The sequence below is a fragment of the Dromiciops gliroides genome, chromosome X (genome assembly GCF_019393635.1).
Source record: "Dromiciops gliroides isolate mDroGli1 chromosome X, mDroGli1.pri, whole genome shotgun sequence".
NCBI classification, from domain to species: domain Eukaryota; kingdom Metazoa; phylum Chordata; class Mammalia; order Microbiotheria; family Microbiotheriidae; genus Dromiciops; species Dromiciops gliroides.
In genome coordinates, this window is record NC_057867.1 from 49409664 (window position 1) to 49431193 (window position 21530).

At 43.8% G+C, this 21530-nt stretch overlaps 1 protein-coding gene across 1 annotated transcript in view; it reads right to left on the reverse strand.

Annotated features, from left to right (window-relative positions):
• GPC3 (glypican 3) overlaps nt 1-20873 on the reverse strand; it is a 728389-nt gene extending 707516 nt beyond the window's left edge. Inside the window, exon 1 of the mRNA XM_043974754.1 lies at nt 20549-20873. Within this exon, the coding sequence (XP_043830689.1) occupies nt 20549-20714 (166 nt within the window). The 5' untranslated portion in view covers nt 20715-20873. The remainder of the gene's footprint in view (nt 1-20548) is intronic.
• Between the last annotated feature and the right edge of the window lie 657 nt (nt 20874-21530).

The following is a 21530-nucleotide window of genomic DNA, read 5'->3' on the forward strand; positions in this document are numbered from 1 at the left end:
TCAGAAAAAAAAAAAGAAATGCTCCAAATCACTAATAAGAGAAATTATTCAAAAATAAAAAAAAGAGAAATTACTATTCCTTGTAATACAACTTTAGAGTTTTGTGTCAAATAACTGGCAAAAATGATAAAAGATAGAGTCAATGTTGGAGGTGCTGGGGCAAGAGAGGCACACAAGAACATTGTTGGAGCTTCGAAGTAGGCCAGCCATTCTGAAAAGCAATTAGGAATTATGCAGGAGAGTAACTAAATTATTTCTACCCTTTGACCCAGAGATTCCACTACTGGGCATAGACCTCAAGGTCAAAGAGAGAAACAAAGGTCCTATATGTACCAAATATTCACAGGAGCCATTTTTGTGGCAATGAAAAATTGGGTTTGGGGTAGGGAAATGAGCCCCTGTTGATTAGGGAGTGGCTGAACAATAATGGTTTATTAATATAATTGAATATTATTGTTCCATAAAAAACAGTGGATATGAGAAATTCAGAAAAACATAAATTGATGCACTGTCATAGAAGAACCAGAAGAATAATACAGAATGACAAAAAAAATCACTTGACCTTTTCAAGTTTCCATTTTCTCTTCTATACAGAAGGGATCAACTTGCACTGCCCACCTCCCAGGGTTCTGAGCAAAGTGCTTTGTAAACCTTCAAGTGCTCTAAGAAATGGGATCATGGTCATCGCTGAATAAAAAGCCAATGTGCCAACTCAAATGGCTTTCCTTAGCACTAGTTCTTTACATTATACTTCAGTCATCAGAGGCCAGAGTCAGAGCTAGATCATCCAGTTCAATCCCCTCATTTTGCAGATGGGGAGACCGAGGCCCAGGAAAGAACCTCTCATTTGCAGAAGGCCTCACATCTAATCTGTAGCAGAGCCAAAATTATAACCCAGGTCACCCGGCCTAGGCCAAGATTCCAGCTCCCACAGCATACCACTTCTTTAGCATTTCTGGAGATGTTGATTTAACCAGGTTCCAAGGCAAACGTTGCCAATGCCCAATTGCCCTTACTGTTCAGATGCTTTTTCTAATGACTAACCTCAATTTATGTTTCAAGCCATTGCACCTTGTAATTACATTCTCAACCACTATAAATAATCTGTGCCCTCTATTATATCTTTCCCCTTTCCCTATGACAGGAGCCCCAGGGGAAAGGTGCTGCCTTGTTAGTACAACATACAAATGGTCCATAAGCAAAACTGGTCCCTGGCTGAGCAGCACAGTTATTGATCTCCTTCTCCTTGCCTACCCATGGGCTGATTGAAGTATCTACACTCACAAGCTACAGTGCTGTGGCATTCATGCCATCTTGGGGAATCACTATGTAAATGCTTCAGTGATCAGGCACCACTTCCAGCCACTGAAAATGCAGACCGAGGTAGGGAGGCACTCCTCCCCCCCCCCCACCCCAGTCCAGGGCCTTTTTCCACACCCAGCTAACATCAATCATTCCCTTACATGGTAATACACTCTATTTGGTTTGTAGCAGCACTCCCATAACACACTACAATTTTCCTTGTAATACAATTACATTCTCTATAGGACCATAATCTCTATGAAAGCAGGTTTTACATTTTCTTCATTTTTGTATCCCCCACAGGGCCTTGTACGTAGTAGGTGTTCACTAAGTATTTGTTGAATTGAAAGGAAAGAAACCCGATTACAAAAGCACTGTAGGACTCTTGTACAACATGCTGAATACCCTTGTCTGAGGGGGAGTGGCCAATCTCCAGGCAGTAACTACTATACCATGGGTACGGTACAGTGTAAAGAACACTGGTTTTACAAGTTGAAAGGCATGGGCTCCTAAGATTTAAAGCTGGAAAGGTCCTTAGAAATCATCTAGTCTGACTTTCTCACTTTAGAGCTAAGGAAACTAAGGTTCAAACAGAGGAAGTGACTTGCTCAAGATCACATTACACAAAATCAAAACAACCCCACAGCCTCACCTCACACCCAGTGAATGAGCAAAGTTGACAAAGGCTGGGAATAATCGATGTGGGAGCGCTGGTGAGAAGATAGACACACTAGCGCATTGTTGTCTGAATCAGTACGACCATTTTGGAAAGCAATTTGGACTTATGCAAATGAGATGACTAAAATGGCCAGACCCTTGGAGCCAGAAATCCCATTACTGGGCTCATACCCTAAGGAGACCACTAAGAAGAGTCAAGTCCCCATAAATACCAAAATACTTAGAACAGAACACTTTGTTATAATAGAGAACTGGGAAAAATTACATGCCCATTGTTTGGGGAATGGCTAAATGAATAGTGGTACAAGAATGTAATGGGATATTACTGTGTTGTAAAAAAAAAAAATGATGAATGTGATAAAAACAGAGAAACCTGGAAAGATCTACATGAACTGACAGAGTGAAGACAATATATATATAACTATGAAAAGAATATATATATAGAATAACTATGAAAAGAATAACTACCAACAAAAAAAAAAGAGATTTGCACAATTACAAAGAACAAGCATGGTTCAAAAAAGAGAAATGAGAAGACACTTCCAAACCACGTCTTTGTGGGGTAGGAGGTCTACAAGTGTTGTACATTTTACATATTTTTTGTATTTTTCAATGTACTAACCAGTTATACAGATTTTTTTCTTTTTGTCTTTAAAAATATTATTTGTTTTATGGGATGGCTCTCTGGGAAGCATAGTGTGAGGGAGATACTGGGGAAACTATGGTAAGACAAAAAAAAGACATAAATAAAAAATTATTTTTAAAAATCACATAATTCACTGACTAATGGAGAAAACAGGATTCGAACCCAGGCTGACCAAGGCCAGCAAGAGAATCCCAAAGTTTATTTTTTCTTCAACAGGCTATTTTGCCAAATCAGTACCACTTGGCCAGATGATGTTTAATTTGACTGTACGTATCTGGAGGGAGTTGTCCAAACCAATTCCTGTTGCTGGAAAAGTGGCCAACCTAAATATTTTGGTACCTAATAGGATTAGAAGAAGATGCAATGTGAGTAAAGTGTTTTCTTCAATACCAGCTCAAAATAGAATCCTGGAAAAGAAAGGGTGAGACATAAAAGGCACAAGTCTAAATTCCAAAATCAGAATGCCTTTAAAAGAATTCAGCTCGGGGAAGCTAGGTGGCACAGTGGATAAAGCACTGGTCCTGGATTCAGGAGTACCTGAGTTCAAATCCAGCCTCAGACACTTAACACTTACTAGCTGTGTGACTCTGGGCAAGTCACTTAACCCCAATTGCCTCATACACAAAAGAAGAAGAAGAATTCAGCTCTAAAGATGATATACATATCATCAATAATGATGAGACACACTCTGAGTGTTTCTCTTATACTCACTAGCTGTATGGCCTTGGACAAGTCATTTCCTCCCTGCATTTCATTTTCTTCTTTTATAAAAGCAGAATAATATTTTGTCTACTTAACTCACTCTCTGTGAGCCTTAAAGCACCACAGAAATCTGAACTAATTTTGTCATTATGGTAATCTGTCATGACTAAGATGGCTACTTGGAATAGCTAAGACAATTCTGCTTCTCATGGGGGTGGGGAAAGGAGAGAGGGCTAGAAGCCCCCAAGCAGTCTGGAAAATCCTCATGATTCCACAGCAGAGGCTCTCATTTGCCCCAAATACCACTGCCCCTACCTGTGAGGTACAGGTGAACTCACAGACCAAAGCAACATCCCATCACCTTTCTACACAAATGACTAGAGCCAATCTCACAGAATGTTGAGCAGACCATGTTCTTCCTTCCTCCTTGCCTCTTCTCATATATTATAGATGTGCTGACAATGATGAAATTTCCCTCTGTCTGGAATTCCCTCCCCCATCTTTTCATACTATGCCAATGCTACCTATCCCCCTATCCCTACTTTAAAGACCCGCTCAATAAATACCTATTGACTTACATTTTAGTAGAAACTGGTTGCTAATGTGAATTCAAATGTATTTTTTTCAGTTTGCACCACCTGACTCTCTCCCTGAAGATACCACCCCTAAGAGATTTCTTTTTCTTTGAGTCAAAAGGACAGAATAAAGGATAGTTCTGTCATAGTTCTGCTGGTGTTCAGTTTTTCATTCAGGGTAGGAAGCCAAAGCTGGCAAAGTCAGGCAGATGATTTTCAGAGAAATATGACAAGAGTATTAAAAGCTCCAAATGAAAAGTTGTGTAATGAGCATGGATCTGAATACATTTAAATTTTCTCGGCACCCAGTAATTCCAGGAGCATCCCTCATACATTTTCAAGCTGTACTTTCAGAGGTGAAGACACCAATGCCCTGAAGACTTCAGAATCCCCTCACAGGGGAAAACCAGTGTGCAATGTCATGAAAATTGACCCCTAGCCATGCACAGCATCTCGATATCTAATGAATGCCTGAGGAGACTCCAATAGTTTGGGGTCTTGCCGGTGAAAGAACAGCCTTGACACCTAAAATAATGAAGAACAGGAGACAAGTTCCCTGTAAAGTGAAATTTCAAATGCTCCTGCTTACCGACACTAGCAAGGCTGATTAGACAGTCTCATCATTAGTCCTATTTAGATAGGCCCAGGCCCAAACCCAAGCCCCGTAAGCAACTGAAGAATGAAACAGCCTCTCCTTTAGTGACAAACTAAATGCCTGCCTGTCTTCACAGGTTTTTAAGTAGAAATAAGAAAAATCAAAGAAAATCCCCTTATCGTTTTCACTGAAAGAAACCCAAACAAACCCAGATGAAAATCAGGGTGATTTGAATATGCTGGACACTGAAACGCCCCCATCTAACACATTTATATAATGTGGACCCTGGACCAGATTAAAGCTGGAAATTCATCCAGTACTAACAAAGTTGGGGGAGCAAAATTTCACTGACTGCATGGAAAGCAAAGCACATATGTACCTCAAAGACTAATAAAGGAAGAGAGAATAGCAGATATCTAGATTCTAGGCAAAAATGTATGTATCCGTGCCAATATCCTCTTCCCAACAGCAAACAACCAGTCCCACACAATCATAATACCTTCCAAGCCAACGCTGAAAGCTCAATGCCACATAAAGGCCATTTCTATGATAGAGGGACCAAACACTGAGAAAGATTTTCAAATCACGCAAATGTTTATACCTCTATTGACAAATATCAGCCTGTATTTGTATAAACTAAAGTTTCCTCACTTCACTGCAATCATTGGAGACCAGCCAGCAAAAGAGGCTTCTATCCTGGATGGTAAATTGACTATTTACAGGGTCAAATTCAATTTGTTTTTGTTTTTAAAAACTTCAGGTTTTGAGGCAACTAGGTGGTGCAGTGGATAAAGCACCGGCCCTGGATTCAGGAGGACCCGAGTTCAAATCCGGCCTCAGACACTTGACACTTACTAGCTGTCTGACCCTGGGGCAAGTCACTTAACCCTCACTGCTCCGCAAAAAAAAAACCACAAAACTTCAGGTTTTGACCTCTACAAATTGCAGAGATTTCCCTGCTGCTGTTTGAGTGATTAATAGTCCTTCTTCCCCTTCTTATTTATTCCTGCTGCTAATTAGCAGCTGTTTAAGCATCAGAGCTGCCCAAAGGGAGTGGACTCAACATAGAAATCAGCCCTAAATTGGGTGAGGAATTTGGATGTTTCGTTTGATCTCACAAGCGGACCTTAAATTTCCCACTTAAATGGGATCCCATCTGCTTTAGTTTCCTAGTTGGGATCCAAAGTCACTCAAACAAACCTCCGTGGTGGCACAGTGGATAAAGCACCAGCCCTGGATTCAGGAGGACCCGAGTTCAAATATGGCCTCAGACACTTGACACTTACTAGCTGTGTGACCCTGGGCAAGTCACTTAACCCTCATTGCCCTGCAAAAAAAAACCTCTGTAAGAAAACACAGATCTGAGCACTACCCTGCAGTCCTCTACAGTAGGAGATTTGGATATCTAGCTGAGAAAAATGTTAAGAACCGGCCCAAACAGAGCTTTCACCCATATTCTCTTGCTTGATGCTTCTATCCTAAAAGTCAAGATTCCTTCTTCAAAGGCTGCTGCTTGCTTCTGTCCATCAAGGAGAGAGCATAACTGAACTCATCACGGATAGACACTCTCTGTGCTTCCTTACCAAAGCCAACACAGAATAAGGACTTTTCCTCATAGGTGATCTTCAAGCCCAGGTACTTTCCGATGACCTTGTATGTTTTTGTGGCCAAATTAGAGAGTAATAATGGACAAGAGATGTTTTTAAAAACCCTAGAAATATGAAAGTATGGAAAAACAAAGAAAGTCAAGAACCCGGTCTAAACCAGATGCTCTGGAAGTTCCATACAACTTTGTGATTCTAGTGAACGATAAAATGTTCATGTAAAACAACTTGAAAGGAACACAAGTCAGAAGACCCAGGTTCAAAGCCCAGCTCTGCCAGAAGTGATTTGTGTGTCTTTTGGCAAACCACTTGTACTTGCTAAACCCAAGATTCCCTTCTCTGTGAAATGGGTTAGGGGAGGGAGGAAGGCAAGTCTGGGGGGGTCTTCAAGATCCCTTCCAGTGCTAAATCTTGAATATATGAGTCTAGTACCTAATTCCATCTTATAAAAAGAGGCAAATACAAAAACTCTAACTCACCAAATATTATTATAATTCAAAAACAGTGTACTAACAAAGATGCCAAAAGCAACCTCCAACTTAGTACAGTAGACTGCCATTCTAACAGAATGATCATGCCGGTGAATTTAACTGCAAGCTGTAATTCCATTAGCTTGGAAGGTATTAGTTCTAGCTTCCATGAACGACCACCCACTGTTAAAGGTTGCTAATTGCTGATTTTTAACATTTTTAATAGCATGCACAGTTGTAAATTGTTGCTTATACAATACCACTACCAGGTCTATAGCCCAAGGAGATCAAAGAGAAAGAAAAAGGACCCATATGTACAAAACATTTTAGCAGCTCTTTTTCTGGTGGAAAAAATGGGAAACTAAGGGGATTCCCATTAATTAGGGAATGGCTGAACAAATTAGGGTACAAGAATGTAATGGAATACTACTGTACTATAAGAAATTATGAAGGAGACTATTTCAGAGAAATCTGGAAAGACATATGAACTGATGCAGGATGAAGTGAGCAGAACCTCAAGAATAATTTATATAATAACAACATTGTAAAAACAAAAACTTTGGGAAACATAAGAACTCAGATCAACACAATGACCAACAAAAATTCTAGAGAATCCATGATTAACATGTTACCCAGTTCCTAACAGAGAAGTGATATACTACAGGTATAGATTGAGACATGTATTTTTTGGACATGGCCAACATAGAAAACAGTTTTACTTGGCTATGCATAAAAGGCGTACCAAAAGCTTTAGAAATACACTAAGACTTTTGAGATAATGTTTTATTTGTTATAAGGGCTTTGTTTTTCTTCTTTTCCAATGGGAGTGTCTGGAAGAGAAAGTAGATTCTTAATCATTGAAAAAAGAAATTAAACTGATATCAGTCGTTATTTGTATCAATAATTCTATAGATTCCAATGTACTTATCTGCACCCAAAGTAAGTGATTGCAGTACCTACAATCATCTCCTCTTACAAAGCCCTAGATTATAATGCCTACAAACACGTTCTGTTAATCAAAGGGTATTTGTTTTAAACAGCAAAATGTTGGCAAAATATATTTTTAAGAAATCTGACAGTCAAAACCCTCTGAAAGTTTATGCAAAAATCTAAAGGCTGTAACATTAATTAGGAAAGGTACCCCTCCTCCTTACTTGACATCAGAGTAGCTCAAAGAATTTTAATTACTTTCATGAAAGACTTAGGAAGTCCCCCAAACACACTGCCATGTCCCCAAAAAGTCAACTACAAAAAACACCTCCTGGGTAGTCTTCTCATTATTCCAGAGCTTCACATGCAAGGTAGAAAGTGCCAGGAGTAGCTGATGCTGGGAAGTGTAATTATCCAAGATGGACCAAATTCATAGTAAAAGCTGACAGTCACTACTTTAATTAGGATCATATTTCTGTACTTAGGAAAATGATGGAATTTGATAAATGAGCAGGAACTTTATGGTATAGGTGACAATTAACTCTACAACTAATTTGGGGGCCAATCCATCTGAAAGTGTGTTCACTCAAGCTCTTGAAAAGCTCTGCACACTAGCTTGTGCCCATGAAAATTAAGCTAGTTCTCTAGGGTATTAAAAGTATGCAGGTACATGGGTATATTACAGACACACACACACACACACACACACACACACACACACACACAGCCAAGAACTATATTATGATAGAACTGCATCTCATTTCCCTCTACCCCTTAAAATTTGGTGGGGGGAGCAGGAGGAGGGAAGATAAGGAAATAACAAGGCCAGAGTCCTTAAAAATGAATCCCTCTCATGAAAGCTGCACCGCCCCCCCCTTTCAAATTCTCTACTGCAATCCAATTCAGGCCAGCAATTACCCAGGGAATCAATTGTCTTCCACATAATAATAATAAACAGCTGACATTTGCATAGTGCTTTTATGGTTTACAAAGCACTTTGCTTCCCTGATCTCATTAGCTCCTCAGACAATCCTATGAGACAAATAGCACAAGTATTTTTAATTATCCCCACTTTATAGACAGGAGAAACTGAGGTACAGGGACAGGATTTCAAACCCAGGTCTTCTTAGTCCAAATTTAAAATGCTTCCCCACCACTGCATAGGAAACATGCAGATCCAGCCAGGAGCTGATGGCTAACACCCAAAGATGTCAAGAAAATAGACAGCTCATCCTAACCCCAGCCATTCGGGTCAATAGCCACAGAGGTCGACTTAGTGGTGGTCTTCATGCACCTGAGAATAGGAAGAAAGGAGAGCTGAGCCTGTGTGCAATAACCACAGTGAGATTTGTAACTACAACATGGATTTGATCTCTTAACTGTAGAATATTGATACCAGTTTTAGGGACCCAAGGACAAACATTTAGCTTGTGAGGTAGCCTGTGGGCAGGAAATAACTGTACTCTGTACCCCCCAAAAAAGGATCTGTGGTAGAAAGGCACCTTATAAAAAGGCACGCTGTTATAAGATTGAGCCAACATATTGAGGTACGTCTAAATCATCTAAACCTGACTGGGCCAGGCCAGGCATGTAGTCTAGAGGATCCCACAGTGAGAAGTCTGGGTTTCTTCACTAGAAGAAAGGCCATTGGCTGCACTCTCCCCCCAGCCATCAAATAGGAAGGAGACAGCAGCTGAGAGGAGTGGGGACATGCTAATGCTAAGGGAGGGGGCCAAGGTTTGGGGAATCTGAAGGACTCACTAGAGTACACAGCTAGGCTTCCATCTATCAAATACTAGCAGGCCTCAGTCAGATGTACCTTAGCAATTACATCGCCACAACCCCATAAGCATGGGATGAAGGAACTGGGGGGAACATAATAACTGTCTTTAAGTATTTGAAGAGCACTCCAAAAGGAGAGAGATTAGACTTTTCTGCTTGGCCCCAGAGCATAGGATATGGGGTGATGGATCTGGAAGTTGCAGAGACATGGAGGCCCAAGGTAAGGAAAAACCTCCTAAACACTAGAGTCTAAAAAGTGGACTGGATGGGGCAGCTAGGTGGCGCTGCAGTGGATAGAGCACCGGCCCTGGAGTCAGGAGGACCCGAGTTCAAATCCGGCCTCAGACACTTGACACTCACTAGCTGTGTGGCCCTGGGCAAGTCACTTAACCCTCATTGCCCTGCAAAAAAAAAAAAAAAAAAAGTGGACTGGACTGCCTCAGGAGATAGTGGGCTCTCTCTGGCTTGTCCAATACTTATGTCATTGAGGGGATCCTTGTTCGTCTGGGGGGTCAGACTAGATAGCTTCCGAGGTCCCTGCCAGCTTGGAGAGTCCGTGATCTTTTCCTATCAAATAATTTATTGATATAAGCTTATTAAGTACACTTCAAAGAACTCAGTGGATTTACAAATCTATGCACATGAACAGGAGGACTTCCACTCCTGAAAACAAGTCATTCATTTTCTGGAACACACTAGCACTGCATTCTGGCCTTATCCTGTACAAATTCCCAAATGAGGCAGAGGCTCAAGTGAAAGTGTCCCCCTGGTCATGGATCTATAGATTTTTTTTCCTTTTCAAAGTCACAAACACAAGTATTCCTAGTCATTAACAAACAGGATATTGGTCCTTAATTGACCTAATTTTCAGTTGAGCTCTAAACTTAGTCACCTTGCATATTCAACAAGATAGTCAATAAAGCCAGCCCTTTCCTACATTGAACAGTTTTCTTGGGGGAACATTTTAAAATATACTATAATAGGCTCACTGTAATGATTTTTCCTCCATTGTGTTTGCCACATCAGACACGCCTTGTGTATTTCAGGTGGTGACTTTGGCTGTCTTCAGAGTCAAACCAGAGCTTCTTCTTTGGCTAAATGATCTAAGGAGTCCATGGCTACCGTTCATTCCTTATTGGGAGTCAGGGGCTCTGGACAACAGCGAGGCTGTCCAGGAAGACCTTGGATTTTAGGTTGTATAAGGTATCAAATCCCTGGTGGATAAATTTACCAAAATTTCCCCAAAGCACACCCCCAAAGCTCCCTCCTTCTCCAAGTGTGATCTTTTTAATAATCCTATGCTAGTTGACAAAAAAAAAAGAATTCCCCCAAAGCTCCCTCCTTCTCCAAGTGTGATCTTTTTAATAATCCTATGCTGGTTGACAAAAAGAAAGAATTCAAGTATTGCGGAGCCCCAGCCAGGATAGCAGAAGATCTAGCAGCTTCTATATTAAAGGATGGGAAAGCATAGAATAGGATATTCCAGAGGGCAAAGGAATTGGGATTACAACCAAGAATCACCTATCCAGCAAAACTGATTCTAATCTTTCAGAGGAAAGAATGGGACTTCAATGAAAAAGAGGACTTTCAGGTATTCGTGATGAAAAGTCCTGAACTGAATGGAAAATTTGACTTTCAAATACAAGACCCTAGAGAACCATAAAAAGTTGGAGTTAGTTGACATGCCTGGGGCTGTACAGTAGGTGAGTGTCTTGTGTCTGAGGCCATACTGGGGCTGAAGTCCTCCTGGGTCCAGGGTGGATGCTTTGTCCACTGTGTCACCTAGCTGCCCCATGATGACATCTTTAGGGTAAAATTGAGGGGTGAGAGGAATGCATTGGGGGATGGGGAAGGGCAAAGGTAGCATGAGGTGAAATCCCACATGAAAGAAACAGGAAAGGGCTTATGGAGTAGGGGAAGAGATAGGGGAGGAGCAGGGCACTGCTCAGAATACACTCATCAGAATTGGCTCCAGGAGAATAAGGTACACACTCAATTGGGTGGAGTAACCTATCTAACCCTGCAGGAAAATAGGAGGGGAAGGGGATAAAGAGGGAGGGGCAAAAGAAGGGAGGGCAGATTTGGGGAGAGGACAGTCAGAAGCAAATCCCTTCTGAAGAGGGATAGGCTGAAAGAAGATAGATAATAGAATAAATATCATGGGGAAGGGAATACGATGGAGGGAAACAGTTAACAATAGTAATTGTGAAAAAGAAAAGGGGGGAAATTGTACAAAAAAATTTATAGAAACTCTTTGTGGTGGCTAAGAATTAGAAATCAATTGGGGAATGACTGAAGAAGCTATGGTATATGATTGTAATGGAATATTATTGTGCTATAAGAAATGACAAGTAGGATGATTCCAGAAAAACCTGGAAAGGCTCATATGAACGGATGTATAGTGAAGTGAGCAGAACTGGGAGGACATTGTGCACAGTGACAGCAGTATTGTTCTATGAGCAATTGTGAATGATTTAACTACTCTCAGCAATACAATGATCCAAGACAATCCCAAGGGACTAATGATGAAGCATACTATCCACTCCCAGAGAAAGAACTGATATCAATTGAACACAGACTAAAAAAGAGCACTTGTGGATTGTACATATATAACCTATATCAGATTGGTTGCTGTTTTGTGGAGGGGGGAAGAAAGGGAGAGAGGGAGAAAAATTTGGAACTCTAAACCTTATGAAAATGAATGTTGAAAACTACCTTTACATGAAACTGGAAAAAATAAAATAAATGTTTGTTGCAAAAATAAAAAACCCTATGCTAGTGCCTGTATAGGACTTCTGATATCGACTTAGGAGAGTATCCTCAGAAGGCCTACTGGCAAGCTGGAAAGCACCCAAAGCATCCAACCAGATGACTGGTTGAAGGAACTGTGGATCTTCACCCTAGAGAAGATATGACTCTGAGGGAAGAGGGTAGACGTGACTGTTGTCTCCAAATACTGGAAGGGGTGCCACACGGAGGAAGGAATGGTCCTGTTCTGCTTAGCTCTATGTAGCAGAGCCAAGAGCCAAGAGCAGCGGGTGGAAGACATAAAGAGGCAAGTATCTCTGGCATAAATGGCAAAGCCTCTTAAGGCGTCGAGTCAGATTCACCGGGATTTTGCCCATGTTACAGAACAATTTCCAAATCTGGACAGCTCATCATCACGTATGTAATGTTCAACTTTAGTCAGAAAGCTTCAGTTGCAAAGAACAGAAGGCTTTACTCATTAACTGGGTTTAAAGAGGTTTCTGTCGGTAGCCCTTTGTTCTCGAAGAGGACCATGACATGGGGGTGATGCCATGACTTGGATTTAAGTGAGGCAGGGCTGTGCAAAGTCACCAACTTCACTCTTTCCTCCAGTCATCTGCAATCCAGCGGAAAGATATACATCAGCAGATGGCCCCAAATGCAGTGGGAGACCTTGGCCTTTTAAGCTAAGGCCTTTCACAGGTCTCAGTTGGCCTGAAGGAATGTTCACTCAGTGATTAAGGCTAGGTAGGAAATGGTGTTACACAATTGAAGTACTAAGAACTGTTGGCCTTTCACTGGTGACAATTGCTCATTTCTACTTGTTCTTGTGATACTCAAGAAAACTGAACCAGTCAATGTTGACAGGGGCCAGAAGCCAATACTTTAGCAGTGAATATCCTCCATGTCTTAAAAATGTTCTACTGTATAAATTCAAACTTATTCTTAAAAATATATACCAGGGGGCAGCTAGATGGCGCAGTGAATAGAGCACCGGCCCTGGAGTCAGGAGGACCTGAGTTCAAATCCGGCCTCAGACACTTAACACTTACTAGCTGTGTGACCCTGGGCAAGGCACTTAACCCCAACTGCCTCACTTAAAAAAAAAAAATTTTTTTAAATATATACCAGGGCAGCTAGATGGCGCAGTGAATAAAGCACCGGCCCTGGATTCAGGGGGACCTGAGTTCAAATCCGGCCTCAGACACTTAACACTTACTAGCTGTGTGACCCTGGGCAAGTCACTTAACCCTCATTGTCCCACCCAAAAAAAAAAAAACCCAAACCATATGAATACCCACAGTGGAAACATTTATGATCACATCTATAATGTGATGCTGATCACACCACATCAATGGTGCCCTCCTAAAGTTTGTATTCTAAAGAACACAACCCACAGGTAATACAAAACAGAGGGACAGGAGAGATCCAAGTTAAAAAGAGTCCTTTAAAAACCTCTAAGTCAGTATTTTCTGTTGTATGCCCCTGTAAATCGGTACTTTCTGTTGAGCAGTACCAACATAATCCTCAGAAAAATTTTTCCAAAATGATGCATCATGCACAGGCTGTAATCTCTTACCTCCAATTTTCTTAGAAATGAGCAATAACTTAGCTCCTCACAACCTGTGCTTCCACGTGTGTCGGAACCAAAAAGGTGGCCTGGTCATTTATATCTGCCATTTAAGCAGAAGAAAAACAATAATATACATATAGACGGATGGATCTATCTATGTTTATGTGTACACAGCTAGGTGCTCTATGTGTGCTAATGTAGAGTTTGTATCAACAGAGTATATTTTGCAAATACAGACTTTCTCGTGGCATTCAAGACAAACTCTCTCCTCCCTGGCTGGTAATAAATCAGCTTCTTCCTAGGCTACAGCCCAGACAGCAAACATTGCAACTCTCAAGATGGAAGTAGCAGAATGCTCTAAAATATTGCATCAAAACATTGGATACAACCTACCAGCCCATGAGGAAAAACATTGCAAAATTGACACCATCTGTGTAATCTCACACACACCAAAACTAATCTCCCTTATGCCTGGGTTTCCTAATTCTGGGAAATGAAATTTGCTCAAAGAATTAGGAGAGGGTTTTTTTTCCAGGCATAAGTCCCATCAAAGACACTTCTTCACACTTCCCACTTCAGTTCCTTTGCTGTCTACCCTTTGGCCTGGCTCAACAATATTTTGACCATTCCATCGGGTTTCCCAGCAAGTGTTTTCTAGCCAGTTTCCCCCTAAACTTCCGACAGCTCCGTTCCCCTTGAAAAGGTTCCCTAAGAATCCATAATGGCAGGTGTCCCATGAAGTCAGCAGCTACTTCTCCAAACAGACAGCTTCCCTCTAAGCACATCACAAATCTTAACACGTTGTGCACCTCACCCACAAGAATCCTTTAGGGAATGATGTTAAGCTTAGCATGTATTAAAATGCAACTACTTTTCCAAAATTAAAAACATATCACCTCATCAGAGCAGTTTTGTTTCTTTTTGTCACCATACCTATCGACAGACAGACGGACGGGGACGGACACACACACACACACACACACACACACACACACACGCTACTCTCCCTTTAAATCCCCTGCTCCAACCAGGACTGCTGCTGTTCCAAACCACAGCTGTCAACCCCATACGCAATTTGAGTGTTGGACCTTGAGGAACAAAATAACTGCTTTCAAGTGTCTGAAGGGCCCTTCTATCCCAAGGGGGATTAGTCTTGTTCTAATTTGCCTGAAAGGGCAACACTAGGAGAGAAAAGGGGTGGAAAATGCAGAGAGGATGATTTCTCCTCCTGGTAAAAGGAAGTACTAGAGTAGAGCTAGCCCCGAATGAAATGGGCTGCTTTGGGAGGTGGTGATTTCACCATTACCAGCTGACTGATCACTAGATGGGGCTGCACTGAGAAGATTCCAGAGCAGGTAGTACTTGGATTAGTTGACAACAAAGGTACTTTCCAACTCCAAGACCACAAATTTTCTAAGCAACGAGACTACCTCCATGCCAACCTTGTTAGAGTTCAAAACATTGATGCTTGGCTTGAGTTTCATGATCCCCTTCCCAAAGTAAATGAGACTCAATCTTATTTATAGCATGTTAAGAATTCTAGAACAACCCTTAGGAATGACATTTAGCAACTCACTTCGCTTGCCTAAAATTGTATCCATTTGCAAGTCTATCTGGGTGTAGGCCAAGGCAAACCCAATTAAGCTTAGACTTCTGAGCTCAATGGCTTTTTTCTGAATTTTTCTAAAATAAGAAAAGAACAACATAGTTGTAAGTGAAGAGTTATTGTGTGGATTTTCTGCCAGATACTACTCATAGGCCTGGTTTCCATTTGCAGTGGTGTTTTTCTGAGCTACAAATTCCTAAAAACCAGGATATGCAAAGATCTCCAGGTCTTAAGGACTTGCTATTTAGAGCCATAACCCTGTGCCTCAGAACACTCTAAAAGAAATGGGAATATTAAGATTGGAGGGATTTAGATCAGTTTTGTGGGAGTTTAGTGTAGTCTTTCAGCCCCTGTGATTTATTTTTGATGCTGGCTGATTTCAAATGCCATTTCCTCTCATCACTATTAGCATAAGAGATGCACCTTATCCATCCACTCTAACCCAATTCTGCCAATAGCCAAAGTAAGAAGCCAATCTGGAGCATTTGCCACAACTGAGAAAAGAAACTCACTCTCTTTCCAGGGTTCCTCTTCACCCCAACTGAATTTCATTTTTTTTTCTGGGACAGAGAAAGCTTTAGAACAGTTAATACAGTGGAGCAAGCAAACTGAACATGGCTTAAAATATGGAATAAAATAAGTCAAGCGATCATCATGATGGTTCACAACTATCAAATAATTTGCAGCTCTCTTTCAATTTCCAACAGCTGAATGACAGTAGCAAATTACACATTTATTCACGTTGAAATTACACACTTGCCACGTATTTAGTCTGCCATTACCATTTCTACTTTGAAATCCTGATTAACTCTCAATACATGGTCATACATTATGCTTTCCTCTGTATTTTCTATATGGATCCTAAGGCCTGACAGGTCTTACCATGTCATTCCTGTGCTTGAAAATATTCAGTGGTTCCCCATTCTCTAAAAATACAACACAAATGCCTGAGCTTGAGATCAAGCCTTCCCAATCTAGTGCCTAGCTACCTTGCCAGCCTTCTCCTACTAGACTCTTAGGTAGGAAGAAGGGGCATACAACAGGTACCCATATATGATGCACAATTGGAGTTACTGGCACTCACTCTATCACCTTGGTCCTCTGGAATGCTCTCCTCCCTCCCCATCTCTGCCTCTTACAGCCTGGTCTTCCCTCAAGGTTCAACACATAGGCCATCTTCTTCAATATCATATGTGGAGATACACACACACACACACACACACACACACACACACACACATTACCTTATAAGTGTGTGCATTGAACTCCATTCCCCATTATAACAATCTCCTTGAGCTCCTGATTGTTTCCGTACACCCTAAAACCTAAACGCATTGCTTTGCACATTTTGTTTGCTTGTATGTTTTGGCTCAAATTTAAATTTGATCAATAAAGAGAGCTCCCCAATTACACCATGCAGATGGGCAACTGTTTGGGAATTTCTAGGGTTCTGAGAAGTAGCATACCAAGCCAGGGTCACACAGTGTGTGGCAAGCCTTGAACCTGGCTCTTCCTAAGCTGGGCCAGCCCTTCATTCATGCTGCTCTGCCTCTACTTTGTATATTGTTGTTGTTGTTTAGTCATTTTTCAGTTTTGTCCGACTCTTTGTGACCCCATTTGAGATTTTCTTGGCAAAGATCATGGAGTGATTTGCCATTTCATTCTCCACCTCATTTTACAGATGAGGAAACTGAGGCAAACAGGGTTAAGTGATTTGCCCAGGGTCACACAGCTAGTGTCTGAGAACAGGTTTGAACTGAAGAAGATGAGTCTTCCTGACTTCAGGCCAGGCACTCTATCAACTTTGCCACCTATCTGCCCCTTTGTATACAGTAGTCACTTAATAAAACCTTATCGAATTGAATTTAATACAATATACCTCCAACAACTATCAGATGGCATATACAGGTTATCCCTGGCAACTCTCTCACACTATCCTTTTATCTTAAAGTATTTTTTATTCTGAACTTAAACATCAAATTAAATGGGTATTATGGTATACAAAGTTCTCTCAATATATCTAAAGTCAAGATTCAGAAAAGTTGAATTTTGAAGGCCAAGGAAGCCCTACAAGGAAATAGCCATTACAATTCATTACTTCCTAGAAGGCAGAACTATCCTTTAAGAGTATGGAATTCAGGGACAGAAAGGGACCCAGAACTCATTTAATCCAATTCCCTCATTTTACAGAGGGGAACACTGGGGTCTCAAGGGCTGTGACTTGCCCAAGGCCACACTTAGTAAGGGAAACAGGAGTTTGAGCCCATGCCTCCAGAGTGTAGTACTTTTTCCACTAAATTATGACTTATTTGGTCCCTTGCAATGCTGATAAATTGATTACAGGATTATAGAACTGAAAGGAACCTAAAAAGTTATCAATCCAGTTTCCTCCCCTTATAATTTGACAGGAAAAATCACTATAGCTCAGAGAGATGTGGCTTCATTGAGGAAGTCACCTAGCCATTAAGTAGGAGCTTGGACTTGAACCCAGATAACAAGGCAAATTCCACCCCAAATTTTAAAATTTATTTAAAATAAAGCTCATTCAAATCTCGCCTCAGGCACTTGACACTAGCTGTGTGACCCTGGGCAAGTCACTTAACCCTTGTTGCTCCACAAAAAAAATTAAAATACAAATTAAATAAAATAAAGCTCTCAAAAGGGACAAAGAAGACTTAATGGGGGGGGGGGGAGTTGCCAAGGAAATCTGTATCCTTGCCAGTATTTCTAACACCATCTAGAAGTCACCTTCCTTTACCCCTACTCCCCAGGCAAGGTAAAACATAGATCCTGCAACTGGTCTCCCCATTTTGTCAGAAGACCTCACAAGAAACACATTCATAGGATTAACAACGTCAAGAAGAAAAAGATTTTTCACTACGATTCAAGTTCTATTCATACAATAAAACATCAATGTCTGCGCTGAAAAGAACAGAAAATATATATTCTGCTGTTGTCAGCTAGGCATAACCTATACATATACATATGGCTTTTTCATCTTTAACATGTGAACACTCCCAAATAAGGGGGGAGTTTTCCTCTCAAAACTCACTATTGCTTTGTGATATGCAATACATCCACGCAGCTTTCATTTCAGCCCCCCAAAAGGGGAGTCAATTGGCCTTTGAAACCGCAGTGTGTGCTCGTCCATTGCCTCAGGGAAAAGGTGGGGAGTGCAGTACCTAGCCACGGAAAGTGTAAACCTGCCTAACAACAACAGTGAAAGGTCAGGGCAGCACCGACAAGGCACTTATCCGAATTCCCCAGAATAGAGAAGATTGTCAGAAGGGAGGGACTAGGATGCATAGAGGTTAAGGGACTTGCCCCGGGTGTCACTGTTAGTAACAGTCACCTGCCTAGTACAAAGGCAAGATTTGAATTCAAGTCTTCCTGACTCCAAGCCTTCTTTCCCCTGTCACATTCCGAACCTGACTAAAAACCACCACCTTCAGTCTCATTCCAGACTGATCAGATGGGTTTAGGGTGTTCCCAGTAGAGTTTAGCTTAGCCCCTAACTGCAACTAGCCCTGGAGCCTTCCTTAGAATGCAGTATCATGGTGGGTACTACAGCTAGAGGATTTGGAGTTCTAGATCAGGGTTTGAATCCCCAGTCTGCCATTTACCACATACCACCTGTGTGACCTTGGCCGTTTAACCCCTCTGGGCCCATTTCCTTATGCAGAAAATGAGGGTATTGCAGTCCAAGGTCCCTCCAGGTCTGTTATTGTAGGATCCCATACAGATGAAACAGAAACCCTAAAAGGGCATTCATGATAAATTAACCTGTTCCAAACTCTTATTTACCTCCTCAGTCTAGCAATTTGTCATAATTGAATTCCAAGGCATGGTTTTTAATACAGACAGTTAAGCACCCAGTACAGTTAACATTCATCTGTTGAGGCAGCCTCCCCCAAGCCAAGAAAAGGTATAGTAGAGGCACGTGAGATTTTGGCAATGTGAAAAGCTCAGGTGTAGGCTCGCCCTCCATCAAGTACAGAAGAAAAAGGCTTAACTAATTAGGTAAATCCCAGAGGAATGTTTAATGCAGACTGAGCTTAAAAGGTTTGAATTAGCCTGGAGGGACGTGTCAGAGGAGGAATTTGAACCCAATTCCTTCGGACTCCAAGCCCCTCTCCATCAGCTACATCACTGCCAGCATCCATAAAGATCCTGTACATCACCTTCCAAAAGGACCTGAATTAAGAGACTCGAAAGATATGTACTCAAAACACCTGCCTCCACCCTTACTCAGTACGTGTCACGGAGTGGAGGGAGAAGAGGGGCGGGGCGGGGCAGGTGTTGGAAGGAGTAGATTTTAAAAGCATCCCGTGACAGTGAGGCAACATGGCTAGTGGAGAGGGGGCCGGTCTTGATATCGGGGTTCAAGTCCACCCTTTGCCAAGTACCAGCTCGTGATAATGGGCAAGCCGTGTGGCACACCCCCACCGCACCCACCCCCAGGCAACTCCCTAAGCCTAGTCAGAGAGAAAATGACAGATCCATAAAAGGGGGAAATCGGAAGTCTCCACCACACCCCACTCCACCCCAAAAAGCCTCAGTTCCTGCCAAGGGCAAACGTAGTACGGCTAAACTTGTCAACGCAGCCAGCCCAAGGGGGCCTTTGCAAAAGGAAACGGGCAAAACTGTCCTTCGTAGTGGCAAAGGCTACGAGCACAGCAATTGCTCATTTCAGTTCTAAACGTCTCTACTTTTGACTCTGAAAAATCCGTCTGAGTCGGGGCAACGTGTCCTCCTGAAAGGGAAACTGGATGTCGAGGTCCTGCAGCATCCCTGTCTGCCGGGGACACCTGCTCCCCAGAAAAGGAAGGGGGGGTGACGGGTTTGTCAAGGAGCCGTGCTAGCTGCCCATCGCTCGCCCAGTCCGTTAGCCCTTCATATTCCCTACTCAGAACGACGGCACCTAGAAACTGTGGTTGCGTGCCTGTCTATCTGTCTCTCCAATTCCTGTCACCAACTTTGGCGTGGTTAAGCCGGGGAAATAGCGCCGACCTTGCCTCCCCAGAGCCCAAGTCCCACGCCCTCCCTTCCTCCCAACCTCTAGCTGAAAAGCTGCGTGAGCCCAGGGGAGACAATGTAGATGCCCGTGGCGACCCCAGGGCAAGGGGGGGGGGTCAAAAGTATTCGGTCTCCCCCCCTTCTTTCCCCTCTAGCCACCCCCGCGAATGAGCCACCCCTTGGCCGGCCCCCATCCCTGAAGGATTTTCAGGGTGGGGTCATGAAGGGGTACCGGGGGAAGGTCACGGGCATCCCCCAGCAACTTGTCACCCTCGAGCCCGAGGGGAGAGGGGGAGACGGAGGCGGGCTCCCAGTCCTCACCTGCCAAGGGGGCGTCGGGCACCCACTTGAGCCCCGGCTGCAGCCTCTGGAAGAAGGGCCGGACTTGGTGACAGGTGGCCTCAGGGGCCGCCGGCTGGGGCCGGGTGCCCACGCTCAGCAGCGTGAGCAGAGCCAGCAGGCACGCGGAGCGCCGGAGCCCGGCCATCGCACTGCCCCGGGGGCGTGGGAAGGCGGCCAGCGGGCTGGACGGGGCGAACCGAGCGGAGCCGAGTGCCAGTCTCCCGGGCGGAACAGACCGGACCGGCCCCGACGACGCCGCCCACCGGCTCCAAAAGTTTTTCCCCCTCGAGCCTCGGGGGCGCGGGCAGCGAGGCGGCGAGGACGTCCCTGCGGGCTGTCGGGGCTTGGCGCTCGGGAGCGGCCGGGCGGCGGCGGCGGCCCGAGCAAACGAGCGAGCTGGCGAGCTGGCGAGCTGGCTCCCCCCGCCCGCCGTCCCCGGCTCTTCACGGGCGCTCTGACAGAACTACTGCAGAGGGGCTGCGGGCTGGGGCACGCTGATTGGCTTCCCGGCAGCCGTCCCCTCTGACTGGCTCTGCCAGAACTTCCCTGGCCTCCCTCCGCCTTCGCGCCGCTCATTGGCCCGCGGCCGCCAGGACTTTTCCCTCAAGGATTGTTTCTTGGGAAGCGGCCCTCGCAGGCAGCCTCTCTCCGGGCGGGGGCTCGGGCTCCGGCGCCCCCGGCCCCTCCCCTCCCGGAGCTCGGCTCTCCGGCTCCTCCGAGGGGCCCCCGCCCTACTGGGCAGAGCCCCCGGGTCCCCGGCATGGCGGGCGCCGCCTTAAGGACTCCCACCTGGCCCGCTCGTGAGCCTCGTGCCCCGGCGGGCTCGTGGGGCTCGCCTGCCGTGGCACCCCTCGGCGCGGCTCTTAAGGGAGAAGCGCGGGGGCTCGGGGCCCCGATCGAGGGCAAAACCCTGGAGGTGGGGGCGCACGCGCCGGCCGCTCGGCACCTGGGGGCGCTGACG